This window comes from Petaurus breviceps, unplaced genomic scaffold, assembly GCF_028583685.1.
Source record: "Petaurus breviceps papuanus isolate PSGF00001 unplaced genomic scaffold, PetGlider_PUasm1.0 90842, whole genome shotgun sequence".
In the NCBI taxonomy this organism is placed as follows: Eukaryota; Metazoa; Chordata; class Mammalia; order Diprotodontia; family Petauridae; genus Petaurus; species Petaurus breviceps.
In genome coordinates this window covers 25,139,696-25,154,446 of record NW_027187358.1, presented here as the reverse complement: position 1 = coordinate 25,154,446, position 14,751 = coordinate 25,139,696, and the positions used below count along the sequence as shown (strand labels likewise).

The 14,751-nt window shown below is 38.3% G+C and overlaps 1 protein-coding gene across 2 annotated transcripts in view; it reads left to right on the top strand.

The window, feature by feature from the left end:
• Positions 1 to 29: 29 nt before the first annotated feature.
• Positions 30 to 14,751, top strand: part of FANCL (FA complementation group L) — an 81,027-nt gene continuing 66,305 nt past the window's right edge. The window contains exon 1 of one of the 2 annotated variants that reach the window (XM_069071771.1): positions 30 to 159. In XM_069071771.1, coding sequence (XP_068927872.1) covers positions 64 to 159 — 96 coding nt within the window. In that variant the 5' untranslated portion in view covers positions 30 to 63. The remainder of the gene's footprint in view (positions 160 to 14,751) is intronic. The other variant, XM_069071772.1, reaches the window with a different exon arrangement.

The window sequence follows — 14,751 nt, the reverse complement described above, 5'->3', positions numbered from 1 at the left end:
GCGCCGAAAGCGTATTCAAACGTCCCGCCGGCTCCTTCAAAGTTCGAACAGGGCCAGGCCGGCATGGCCGCAGCCGAGGCGGCTTTGCTGCGGCAGTGCCCCCTTCTCCTTCCCCAGAACCTGGAGAAAACCATTTATGAGGGATTCATCTCAGCCCAGGTACCCACCTCCTTGGGAATCGGTCTCCGGGGCACGTGGAGGGGCTAAACAGTGGTGGAGTGTGAAGGGACGAAGGGGTCTCCCGAGTTTGTGCGGGGAGCATTAAGGAGTTGGGAGAGTTCACTTTTTTGACCGGCTGAGGTTGGTGGTTGGGGGCCTGCAGCAGAGACGCAGCCGCTGGAGCTGCCGAGCTTAGATTGAGCCGCGCCGGGCGCGCGCGCGGGATGCCGGGGAGGTGCGGTGACGTCAGAGCCAACGGAAAGTTCCAAAGGGGCGGGTCCTCTCTCCACGCCCCCTCCCCCCCCTTTCCCGGTAGACTTCAGCTATAGCTCAGCTTCTGCTGTTTTTCTAGCGGGGAGAGAAGCTGCTCGGAGCAGCGCGTACAAAGCACTGCACTTAGGGTCTGGGTAGCGCCGCGCTCCAGACAGCTCCCTTAACCTCTCAGCCATTAAATGGGAATCATTATCATCATTAATTAAAAGTGCCAAGCACCGTGTGAGGCACTGCGGTAAGAAAGACAAATGCAAATAAAGTATCCGCGGCTATTTTAGGACTTACTGCGCATTTATTAAGCGCCTACTATAAACACATAAATGAGTAAGCAAATGATCCCCTGCCCTCTAGGAGCTTACCTAGGGAAGGGACCAAGCATTTATTAAGCACCTCCTGCGTGCCAGGCATTGAGCTGAGAGCCCTTGACGAATATCTCATTTGATTCTTACAACCGCCCGGGTGGTGTGAGACAGAGTACTGGACTTGTCTGCAGTTTTAGTATGGCCTCAGACACTTCAACTGTGGGAGTTTTGGGCGAGTGCTTTTAACTTTTGTGTGCCTTGGTTTCCTCATCTGTAAAACGGAGATGATAAAAATAGTGCCTACCGCCTAGGTAGATCAAATGAAATAGCATGGAAAGTGCTTTGGAAGTTTTAAAGCACTATAAATGCTATAATAATAATAGTTATGTAATTATTATTATTATTATTATTATAGCTGTGAGGATCGAATAAAGAATGTGTTTTTACAGCGTTAAGTGTTATAGGGATATGAGCTATTATGTTTTTTATTTATTTGTTCTTCATTTGTGTCCGACTCTTCATGACCCTATTTGGGGTTTTCTTGGCAAAGATACCAGAGTGGTTTGCCATATCCTTCTTCAGGTCATTTTACAGATGGGAAAGTGAGGCAGACAGCATTAAGTGACTTGCCCAGGGTCACACAGCTAGTAAATGTCTGAGGCTGACTTTGAACTAAGGCCTTCCTGAACCCAGGTCCAGCACACTCTATCCATTGTACCACCAAGTTGGCCCAGTATAATATATAAAATAATATAATTCAATCCAAGGTGCATTAACTACCCTTTTTAGCTACTCTTGCTAATAGATAGCTTTATTGGCTTATGGACTTAGACGATTCTCCTCATCCCCCCTTAAACATTTATTAAGTTTAAAAGTATGTGCTGGCCATTGTATATGTTTATGGAATTTTGCCATAAACATATTATAAAGGGGATTTCTACCTGATTAATTTTGAGAGCTCCATTTCTGAAATTTTACAATATTGTGCTTGTGTACAAGTGTTGGTAGCAGTTTCATATGGGATTGACATAGTAGATAGAACGCTGGACTTAAAAGTTAGGAAAAGCTGAATTTGAATACTGCCTTAGATACTTGATCCTCAGTTTCTCCATCTGTAGAATTAAGATAACAGCACATGCCTCACATGTTATAAAGATCAAATGATAAATAATGTATGTAAAGTGAATTGCCAGCCTCAAAGTTTTATAATAATAATTTAAAATAATAAAAATAATCATTATTGTTTTAGTAATGATAGCTATTTTACCTAGTTTGATTATCTAGGAAGGATCACTCTAAAGATTATGCTGTTATGCTAATTTTAGGAATTGATAGTGGCATCACATTCTAGTTTTCTGTCCACTTCTAAATATCACAACCTCCAGTATCCAATCCCTTTCTGGCGAAGTGATCTCTCCTTCCTCTGAAGCTAGATAGCTCTTTGTTACTTCCTATCTCCTGGTGCTTGCTCCATATTGCTTTGAATTATGGTTATTTCTGTGTATGAACTTTGCCCTACTAAGTTGTAAACTCTCTGCCCATCTCCAATAGTACCTAAGTAAATATTTCACTACATAAATACTTCAATTCAACAAAAACTTATTAAATCCCTGTTGTGTATGTGTACTGTATAAAAAGCAAAAGAAGCAGTCCCTGCCCACAGCTACTGAGGAGGACACAACATGTCCACGAGCAAGAAAATAGAAAAGATTTGCAAGTAATTTCAGGAGAGAGGGTACAAATCACTGAGTTGGATGGGTAAGGCCTTGTGTAGGAAATGCTGTAGAAGCATCGAGGCATTGTACACATGTAGCTGGGAAGAAGATGCGTTCCAGACCTAGAAGACCACTTACTTGTAAAAGCATCAAGGAAGGGGATGGAATACTGTGCTAAGTAAAGATGAGCTGTCTCCTTTAACTGGAATGGAAAATACCTGAGGCACAAGAACATGAAATAAGACTGTAGAGGTGGGTGGGAGCCCCGTTGAGAATGGTTTTAAATGCCAGGCTGAGAATTTTATAGTTTACTTTAGAAGCAATGGGAAGCCGTTGAAGATCTTCAGGTAGAGTTTACATTGTCAGGTCTCCGTGTTAGGAACTTTGGTTTGACTGTTCTGTGGAGGATGTATGAGCAAGAAGAGGGACTGGAGTTAAGGAAGTACTGCAAGAGATTGACTGAGAAGGCATGAACTTGGACAGAAGCTGTGAGATTGGAGGGAAGGGGATGGATGTTAGAGATGTGGAGATGGATCAGCAAGCCTCAGCAGCAGATTGCATGGAGATGGGGTGGGGGGTTTGGTTATGAAGGAGGAAGAAGAGTCCAGAGCACTCCAGGTTGTGAATCTGGGTGACTAAAAGGATAGTGATTCTCTCAATGGAAATGGGAAAGTTAGAAGAAGATTGGCCAGGGGCAGGTTTGTGGTGAGATGTGTGAGATGCCTGCTGGACATCCGGGTGAAGGTGTTTAGGAGACAGCCTGGATGGAGTTCAGGCGTGAGATAAAGGCTAGATAGATCTGAAGGTCATCCATATAGGAATGCTGATGGAACCTGTGGGAACTGATAAAATCACCCAGGGAGCACCAAGAAAGCAATTAGGAAGATTCAAGACGTAGCCTTGGGGGATGCTCACTTACTCCTGGTGAGCTGTAACATGATGATAGTCAACAAAGGAGACCAGGAAGGAACCACTGGGCAGGTGGGAGGACCAGGCAAAAGCAGTGTTAAAGAAGTGAGGGGAGAAGGGTATTCAGGAGGGTAGGGCTGGTTGATAATGGTTAGGAAAGATAAGAAGAGAGAAATAGTTATTGAAATTAGTTAAGAGGTTGTAGGTAATAAATGATCCTTATTTACTCAGTGACATTTTTACTTGCTGCTTTTTTTTTCTGCTTTTTAGAGGTGTAGGGCAGGGCAATTGGGGTTAAGTGACTTGACCAAGGTCACATGGCTAGTAAGTGTTAAGTGTCTGAGGTCTGATTTGAACTCAGGTCCTCCTGACTCTATTCATTGTGCCACCTAGCTGCCCCCTACTTGCTGCTTTTAATAAGACTAGGAGGAGAAGGGGTATATGACCTGTCAGAATATTCCACTTATTCTTATAGGGATGAAATCAGACAAAAAAGAGAATTGTATTTGGACTCAAGATTTGTGTTCCAATCCAAAGTTTTCCATGTGTGACCTTGGACAAGGCCACTTAATCTCTCTGTTCTCAGTTTTTCTCATATTAGTGATAAAGGTGTTAAGGTTAGTGAACTCTAAGGTCACTTTCAGGTTCTATATTCTATAATCTTTGTTTTGACTAAAATATACATATACATATATACATACACACATAAACATACATATATACATACGTAGTATTGTGTTGTAGTACATTATAGTGGTCGTGTAAAGAACACTCAGGGATCCATGAGCACATCATCATGTACTGTACAATGTCAGTTCCATTTTACTGTCATCAGTAGTGAAGGTTAAAAAAAATGGATCTATTGGTATCCCCAAAGTTCTTAATACACATGGAGTAAAGATACTTTTGAAGAATTGAACTACTCTCTCTGCTCCTCAGTGTCCTCCTCCATAAAGTGAAAGGGTTAAATGAGATGATCTCTGAGGTCCCTTGCAAATCTAATGTCTTGAATCCTATCACCTCTTTTCCTTTAAAAAAAAAAAGCCTCATTATTATTGATGTCTTTTGTTTTTATATCATGTTCTTTTCTGAAGTTTTCCTTAGCTCTTAGCACAATGCCTAGGACAGTAGGTGCTTAATAAATACTTGTTGACTTGACAAAGATTAAAAAGAGAAAGGTTGGGGCAGTATAGTAAAATCAGCCAACACGTCATCTATGTCTGACAGAATATTTGATATTCCACAGGCATAGCCCCTCCCCTCCTCTGCAGAGAAGTGGGAGAGAGGCATTTTCTCATCTGTGCTCTAGGATGGACCAAGCTTGCTCATCCAAATGATATAGCATTGAATTTCATTTTATTGTCCTTTCTGATTCTGTTGTTGTCATTGTGTATATTTTTTTCATGGTTCTATTTCATGCTGCATCAATTAATGTGTCGTCCCATGCCTCTCAGAATTCTGCATATTTGTTGTTTCTTATGGTGAAAAAAATATACCGTTACATTCAAATACCACCTGTCACCATTTTTTCTACTTCCTAAGCTGGAAGTTTAAGAAATTAATTATCTTTTTAGATATATCTTGACTCATTTTTATCAAAGCATATAGAATTTGTGGAAAGTTGGTAATGCCCACCATTTTATTTCAACTTTATAGAAATACTTTGCACACTAAAGGCTAGCAGGAGCACTTAATACTTTCCATTATGTCTGATTATAAACAACTTGTTGTAGATGATGTAGAGACAGAATTCCTGCTCAGGCATGGGTTTAATTGGATGAACTCTGAGGTCTTTTCCACATAGGATGTTCTCTATGAGTATAACTCCTCACCTCCATGAAACCTAACTGTATTAATTCTGATGGTATTTTCTTGGGATTTTGGCCACAGCCATAATTCTGGTCTGTACCCACATATGAACAGTTACTCTCGTGTGACAAAGAACAAATTTAGGGGTAGTGGTAGTATGGGAGAAGTGGAATGGTGGGAAGTTATAGTCCAGAAGGGGAATTTTAGAGTTTAATATAGTATCACAGATTTTTCAATTAGAAAAACCCTTGGTGCCTATCTAATCTAATTAATAACTAAAAATGAATTCTCACTATAATACATCCTATACATCCATCCACTTGTGGGGGAAAAGGGGGCATCCCATTCCCCTTTTGGCTTCTAATTGTTAGAAGGTTTATAACAAAATTCTTTTTGAGTCTATGTAACTTACCCCCATTGCTGCTACATCTTCCTTCTTGGGGCCAAGAAGAACAAATCTAATTGACCTTCCATATGACAGTCATTCAAGCCCTTGCAGGTGGCATCTACGTACCTCTTAGCTTTCTCTTTGAATTGAGTCTCAGATAGTTTGCACTCAAAGCCTTTTACTGTTCAGGTTACCTTCCTTTGGCCATTCCTCAATTTATTCATATCTTTCCTAAGCTATGAATGTTTTTGAGTGATGGCAAAGTCTAGTGTATAACTACACCAAGTAGGTGGATATCAGATATAGAGGAGAGGAAGTTAAGAAAGAGGGGGCCAGAGTGTTAGAGGGGTTATTGTTGTAAATACCAATGTTGCTAAGTGAATTGGATGGGGAAGAACAAAAGCCTACTTACCAAAAGGAGTGAATTCTTTTTTATTTTTTTAAAAAGAGTCAATTCTGGGGTGGCCAGGTGACGCAGTGAGTGAGAGTGCTGGCCCTTGCGTCGGGAGACGTGGGATCGGCTCTGGCCTCAGATACGTGGCACCCATACAAAAAATAACTGGCCATGTAACCTTGAGCAAGTTACTTAACCCCAATTGCTTTTTAAAAAAAAAGTCAATTCTTACTAATGTAGAAATAGAGGAACAAATTTGTGTCTCCTTGAAACATCGAAGACCCAACTTTTGAGAATTTCCTTGGGTTGGAAGTTAGCTGCAGAGTTGTTTGCCCACTTCAAAATTCTTGGGATCTTCTTTCTTTCAAGTAATAGAACAGACTGTTGTAGTATCTACTGTTGTAGTTATACTACTTTTCAGCTAACTCTCTAATTCCTGATTGTTCTTATCTGTACATGTAGTGTATGTCTATAAAGTTAGGTTAAAGTTACTACATAATACCTTTTAGTGCTTTAATGAAATAGTGAATCCTTGTTATTTGACCTTTTAAAAAGGTCAGAAGTACATTTTGTTTCATTTTTTTAAAGGCCATTTAAATGTAATAAAAGTGCTATAATATTACCACGAAAGTAAAGGTTATAGGGTATATTTAATTGTATTCTTCTATTTTAAAAACTGCTTTAAGGGAGATTGTTCAAAATTTCCATCTAGTAAAGTGAACTGATATTAATTGTTTTTGGAGAATTTTTTTACTTTTATTTTTCATATAATACTGTTGAAGTAAAAGATTATATTACTGTTTGTCTTTTTCTTTGCTCAAATTTCATCTTTTTTATCCTGCTTAAACTGCTTACTGATTCATTTCCTCAAGAAAGTATAACTCAGATTTCATTTTTTAGAAAATGGTTCCCCTTCCCCCTCCCACTGCTTTACCTTCCTTTTGGAAATATTAGAAAAAACAAGGCCTATACATGCATATCTGCATCTATATTAATATCAACAGATAGCTGTCTAGCCTATTGACAGAGCTATCTATAATGTCTTATAATTTTTTAGTGCAATTTTAGGCTGTGTAAGCTTAAAGCTGTACTTTGGGGGGGCGGTTTGGAGGTGAGAGTGTTATCATTTATTGATAGTAAATATTCAGATAAATGCTTTACAAAATTAGTGATGCCTATCAGAGTGACTAATATGATTTAAAAGGAAAATGTTGGAAGTTACAGGGAATGTGCAAAAGCTGGGACATGAATGCATTGTTGGTGGAGTTGTGAACCGATCCAACTATTTTGGAGAGCAATTGACCTTCCATGCATATGACTTTCAAGTCCCTCTGAGCTTTCTCTTTAAATTGCGTCTACTGGTGAAGGACAGTGTTGTTATTGCAGAAGTCCTGGAACCTTGCTGTTAGTTCAGGGGTCCAGAGACTGTTCTGCAGACAGAGTGAATTGCGCCAACTGGTGAAAGTCAGTGCTGTTGTTGCTGAGGTCCTAGAACCTTGCTGTTGGTTCAGAAGCCCTGAAGAAGGATTTTCTTGTATGTTTATGGAAATCCTGGAAGAGGGTTTTGCTAATGTTTTCAGGGGTCCTAGGACTGTTCTAGAGACAGAGAATGAATTAATGAGGACACTGGCAATGTATCTTGTGGCCTTGCTAAGCTTTGTCTCCCCAGGAACAAAGATTGCTGAGAACTTTCCTTGGGTCAAGATGAAGAAAAGACCTCTCTTTGGGTATTAAATGCTGTGCTTTAAGCTTGTTGTAACTCTGGGGTAGATGGCCTATTCAGTTGTGATCCAAGGGTGGGAAACTTGACTTTTTTGTGCTCTGTGACTGACCAAATGAATGTACTTTGCTTATTATTGGAAACGAATCTCCATTTGAGAAGAGGGGCTTTGTGATTGACTAAATGAATGTACTGCCTAGGGGTTGAGTAGTACTTAGAAATTATTGAATTACACTTGGTGAATGCTGTATTTTGATTTTCTCTGTTCTTAATTTGTCACTGAATAAAATGGAGAACAGCTATGGCATTTTGAACCTTGGGAAGTTGCCTTTGCTTGGCATTACAGTAGGTAAAAGGTTTCTACTGGGCAGTTGGAAATGTGGGACTGAAAAACTGGAATCACTAAACAAATTGTGGTGTAATGGAATGTTATTATGCCAGAAGAAGTGATGAAATGGATTGTTTCAGAGGGAAGTGGGGAGGCCATTTTGATCTGAGGCAGTGAAGTGAACAGAAGGGGGAAGAGTAAAAAACATAACATTATAGAGGAAAAACAACTTTGAGAGACTTTTTGTTGTTCAGTCATTTCTGACTATTTAATTCTTAATTTATTAATATTCATTTCAGTATCTTTGCCATTTCTTTCTCCAGCTCACTTTACAGGTGAGGAAACTGAGGCAGTGACTTGCTCAGGGTCACACAGCCAGGAAGGCTAGATTTGAAGTCAGGAAGTTAAGTCTGTACCATCTACTCCACCATCTAGCTGCACCTTGAGAGACTAGAATTCTAATTAGTGTAATGATAAACCCTGAGTCCAGAGGACTGAAGATGAATCATGCCACTCACTTCTTGCCAGAGAGGTGATAGACTTAAAATACAGAATGAGTCATGCACATTTGTATATATGGCCAATGTGGGAATTTGTTTTGCCAAACTATGTTTATTTGCAAAGTTTTTTTTTTAACTGTTCTATTAGGTGGACAAGAGGAGAAAGAAATAATACATGAATGTAAATATAAATTTTTAAAAAAGGAAATGTGGGGCTAGAACTGAAGATAGAAGTTAGCACAGTATATATAATTTGTAAATCATAAACATAGAAGAGATAGTTGAAGCCATGGGCATGAATGAATTAGCCAGTTGAAGGAGTATTGTACAAAGGAGAATCTTGAGGAGTGCTTATGTAACAGGTTCTTTTTTTTGTTTGTTTATTCATATGTAGTAGTTCCAAAGATAAAGTTGTGGCTATGAACTTTAGGGTCAGAGTAACACTTCTTTGTCACTCTTGGGAACATTCACAACAAAGCCCTACCTTTCAGGTGGGGGTAATTTGCCCAGGGTCATAGAGGTAGTAGTAACAGGTATCAAAGGCTAGATTTAAACCCAGGTCCTTGGGTTCCAGGTACCATACTATACTCCACAAAAACTCTATTCTCCCAAAATATTTTTCTGGATTTTCTCAAGGATGACAGTCAACTTTTTTAGTCTTAACACAGACTTGTTCTGATAGCTTCTTGGCTTGTTATAATCGTAATTTCATCCTTGAAAAGATGGAGGAAGGGGGCGGCCAGGTAGCACAGCGAGTAAGAGCACCGGCTCCAGTGTTGAGAAGACCTGGAGATTGAATCCCGGCCTCAGACACTTAGCACCCACCCAGAAACACCTGGCCGTGTAACCTTGAGCAAGTTACTTAACCCCAATTGCTTAGAGGCGGCCAGGTGGCTCAGCGAGTAAGAGTACTGGCTCCAGTGTCGGGATGACCTGTATCAAATCCGGGCTCAGATACTCAGCACCACACCCAGAAATAACTGGCCATGTAACCTTGAGCAAGTTACTTAACCCCAATTGCTTTAAAAAAAAAAAGAAAAGATAGAGGAAGAAGAGGAATTTGCTATTCTTGACTTGATTCTTACTAAAAATGAAGATAACTGTCTGATAAAGTAGGAACAGTGGTAACCTTGGGGAGAAATGATTATGTAGGGAGCTGATGAACTAAATTAATTTTTAGATGACATGTTCAGAAGAAGCAAGCAAGAATGAATATAGCTATGTGACATAGTCATTTGAGAGTAGTGCAGGTGACCCTAGAACTCAGCATGACCTGAGTCTGTTGGCAAGGTATGCTAACAGTGATTGTCTTTTGTATTTTAATTATATGGGGGAGAAAAATGGAACATTGCTTAGGATGAACAGGTCAATGATAACTGAGAGAAGGAAGAACTACTCAATTTTTGTTTTGCTTATATTTTTACTTCCAGACCATTGGAGTCAAAAGGACAGAAGAAAAATGGCTAATAGTTGTCCATTAGAGCATTTAGATGTCTTAATGACTTCAGATTAGCAGGACCAAATAAGTATGTTCCAGGATACTGAAAGAACTTGTATGTGAGTTGCTTTCAATGATTTTTTTGAAGATCATGTATGATGGGAGATACTTTGAAAAATCATAGACAGTTCTCTATGCTAATGAAATAACAGGTTTGATCTTTTAAAAGAGAGAGAGGGAGAGATCATGAAGACTATGAGGCTGTGAGGTCTGGGGAAGGGCAAATGTCCCAATTTAAAAAAAAAATTAAAAGGAAAATAATGAGATCTGCAGAAGAGAAAGAAAGATAATGGGATCTGCAAAATAAAGGCCAGTGAAGTTAATTTCAGTTACTTGGCATTTAAGGGACTGTGATTGTCTAGAAGCAGAAGCAGTGATATCAAGTGCTGCCATGGCTTCACCAAAAGCAAGGACATCCCCTATTAATTGGATTTTCTTTTTCTTTTCTTGACGAGGTTATTAGTTTGGTAAGTAGGAGAATGTTGTAGATACGTAGTTACCTTGCTTTTGGCAAACATTTGATAAAGTCTCTCCTTCTGTGCTTGCCTAGGAAATGAAGAGTTTTGTGAATTTAGAATAGGTTGAGTGACCAGACCCAAAAACCAGTTATTAATAATTTGTTGACTTGAAAGATCATCTCTGGTCGAGTGGCTCAGGGTTTCTTCTTGGCTCTGTACTGTTTAGTATTTTGAATGAGCCTTCCCTCTGGGATCACTTCCTTTTTACACTCTATACAAGCTTCTATGTAAAGAGTTGTTTGCATCTTCTCTGCCCATTAGAATATGTACTTCTTGTGCTTGGGGATCACCTTTTTGCCTTTCTCTGTATCCTCCTCTTTTAACACAGTGATTGGCAGAGATTAATAAATGCTAGTTGATTGATTGATTAATTGGTAGAACCACTGATTTAAAGCATTGATGGCATGGTTATCAAATTATTCATTTTATAAGTCATGTCATAGTAAAAGTCGTTCTTCTGGTTCTGCCTTCTTCAGTCTGCATCAATTCATATAAGACTTTCTATGTCTCTTGAAATCATCTTCCTCATTTCTTATATCATAATCACACTCATATGCTATAATTTATTTAGCCATTTTTCATTCAGTGGGCATCCTCTTAGTTTCCATTTTTTTGCCCTCACAAAAAGAGCTGCTATGACTATTTTTTGTAGGTACAGGATCTTTTCCTCTTTCTCTGCTTATATTTGCATATGCATCTAAAGGGAATAGAGCTCACATTGCTAGTCCTACCCCCAAAAGCAATGCTCAGTGATTTTGTGTGTATGACACCATGTTGCTTTCCATTTATGCAGCAATGTGCCTTATTTCCCTCAGCCCCTCCAACAGTTATCATTTTCCATTTTTGTCATCTTTGCCATTCTGATAGTTATGAGTTAAAAACTCAGAACTGCTTTAATTTGCATTTCTGTAATTACCATGTCACTATAGATAACCTTAGTTTCTTCCTTTGAGAATTGTAAAGCCATCTCTTTAGGCCATTTATCAGTTGAGGAATTGTTTTTTTTTTCCCCCTAATAAATTTGAATCAGTTCCTTATGTATCTTAGAAATGAGACCTTTATCAGAGAAATTTGCTATAAAGATTTTTCCCAGTTAATTGTTTCACATTTAAACTTAACTTTTTAAGATTTGTTTATATAAAGCCTTTTTTTTGGTTATATAATCAAAATCATCTTTATTTTATTCTCTGTGATCCCTTCTATTCCTGTTAATAGTCATGAACTTTTCTCTTATCCCTAGATCTGATAAGAAATTTTTCTATGTTTCTCTGATTTGATTATGATCTGACTTTTTATAACTAGGTCACATTCTCATTTTGTATAAGGCATGATGTGATGTGTTGGTATAAATCTAAATCCTTTTATACATCTGCCCAAGTGTCTCAGTTTTTGTCAGATTGTGAGACCTGAGGCAGCTAGATAGAGCCCTGGGCCTGGAGTCATAAGAGTTCAAACTTGTCCTCAGACACTTATTGACCGTGTGACCCGGAGCAAGTCAATCTCTGCCTCAGTTTCCCCAGTTTTAAAATGGGAGTAACAGTAACTACCTTGGAGGGTTGTTTTGAAGATCAAATGAGATAATAATTTTAAAGTGTTTAGCACAGTGCCTAACACATAGTAGATGCTATATAAATGTTTATTCCTTGTTCCTATTGTCCTTACATTAATGAGCTGAAGTTTAGAATCTTTGTATTTATGAAATACTAGGGTATTAACATTATAACTAATATATGTTGTATACCTAATCCATTCCACTGTTGATCTCTCTATTTTTTTTAACCACTACCAAAATGTTTTAACTGTTACTACTTTGTAGTATTGTTTGAGATAGGGCATTGCTGGCTTATAAATCAAGACTATAGCTGTGTCACGGAAGGAATTTCATAGTATCCCTTCTTTTGTTTTTGTTTTGTTTTTTATAAACAATTTATGTAATGGAATTGTTATTTGAGTGCTTGCTAGAATTCACTTGTCGGTCTATCTGGTCCTGGAGTTTTTTCTTTGGAAGTTCATTTTTGGTTTATTCAGTTTTTTTCTCAGTTATTGGGTTGTTAAATATTATTTCTTGTTTTGTTAATTTGAGTATTTTATGTTTCTATAAATATTCATTTATTTAAATTGTCAGGTTTTTGGCATATAGTTGGGCAAAATAGTTCACAATAGTATCCTTTATTTCACCTTCATTTTTTGTGAATTCTTTCTCTTTTCATTTTTGATACTGGTAACTTAGCTTTCTTTTTAATCAAATTAAAGGTTTCTCTATTTTGCTGTGGGTTTTTTTTTAGGTCCTAAATTTATTTAATTCAGTATAGGTTAAAAAAATTTATTTTTTTGCTAAAATTTTCTTTATCAAGATTTTTATATTAGTGTTTAATTGTGATTTTAAAATTTTTGGTTGCTAGCTTTTCTAGTTGCATTTCTAATGCATTGATCTAGAAAAGTGTTTTTATGATATAACATTTAACCTAAGTTCTATTTTAGCTGCATCCTCAAAATTCTGAAATGTTATCTCACTGTTGTTCTATTTAATGAGATTATCTATCATTTCAATGATTTATTCTTTGATCCACCAGTAAATCATTCAGTCTCCCAGCTGATTAAAAAAATACTTTTCCCAATGTCCCAATATTTAATATAATTGTCTTTGTATTACGATCAATGAAGTATGTGCACAATATTCCTGCTTTTCTTCATTTATTTGTAAAGTTTCTATGTCCTGACACGAGTAATTTTTGTAAAGATGCCATGCATAGTTGACAATATTTATGCTTCTTTCTATTTCCATTCAGTAATCACCAGGTTTCTATTATATTTATTTTTTCTAAATTTCTAATTAGGTCCTAACTTCTTTCTTGTTGACTTTATTTAAGTTACAATTATAAAGAGTTAGGGACGACTAGGTGGCACTGTGAATAGAGCACCGGCCCTGGAGTCAGGAGGTCCTGAATTCAAATCCGGCCTCAGACATTTAACACAAAAACTAGCCATGTGACCTTGGGCAAGTCACTTAACCCCAATTGCCTTCCAGAAAGCAAAAAAAAATTTTTTTTTAAAGAATTATAAAGAGTTTACAGGGCTAAACTGAGGTCCTTTATCATTGTTGATAACTTCTTTTCCCTGGTATTCTCTTCTCTCTAGGTTTTGATGAAACTGCTCTTTTCTGGTTCTCTGCAGATCACTTCTTTGACTTCTTTACAGTATCTTGGTCCAGTTTGTGCTAACTAATTATTGGTGTTCCCATAAAGACTCATTGAATCCCCTTATCCCTCAGTATTATCTCAGTTGGTGATTTTATGAGCCCTATCTGGTTCAGTTACCATCGCTGTATAGATGATTTTCAGATCTCGATATCTAGCCCTAAAATTTCTCTTGAGCTCCACTCTCATATCTTTCAGATATTTACCTTTTAGATATCTCAAACTGGATGTCCTATAGGCATATAAAAATCAACATGCCTAAAACATTATTATTATCTTCCATCTCCTGCCTTCTAAGCCTTCTCTTCTTTCCTTCCTTATTGATGCTACCATCTTCCCCATCACAGACTCACAACTTAGATGTCATCCTCAGCTTCTCTCACAACCTCACTCCTCATATATGATCTGTTGCTGAGTCTTTGTCACCTTCTCAGTATCCCTCATCCACATCCCCTTTTTTCTTCACACGTAGCCACCACTCTGGTACAGATTCTCATTACCTTGCTCACACCTGTACTGTTTCAATAGTCTTCTGGTTTGTTCCCCATCATTTTCCACTCAGCTGCCAGTGTGACTTTCCTGAAACACATTATCACCAAACTCCATCGGTTCCCTGTTACTCCCAGGACAAAATATAAAATCCTTGGCTTGACATTTAAAACCCTTCATAACCCAGCCCCTTCCTTCCCAATTCTTTTTACATGTTACTTCCCAGAACAAGACACCCCATGTCCTGTCTTTATGCTGTCTGTGTCTGATACCTGGAATATTCTCCTTTTCACGTCTGCCTCCTGGGCTCCCTAGCTTACCTTAGGCTCAAATCCCAACTTCTGTACAAGGTCTCTCCCAGTGCCCCACTTTGCTCACCCCTTCCCCAGTTGCTAGTGACTTTTCTCTGAGCTTGCCTTCCATTTGCGTTGCATGCAGCATGTATGTATAGTACAGTTACTTCCATTTTGTCTCCCCTGTTACAGGGTGAGCTCCTGGAAGGCATGGATTGTGTTTTTTCCTTCCTTTGTGTCCTCTGCACTTAGCAAAGTG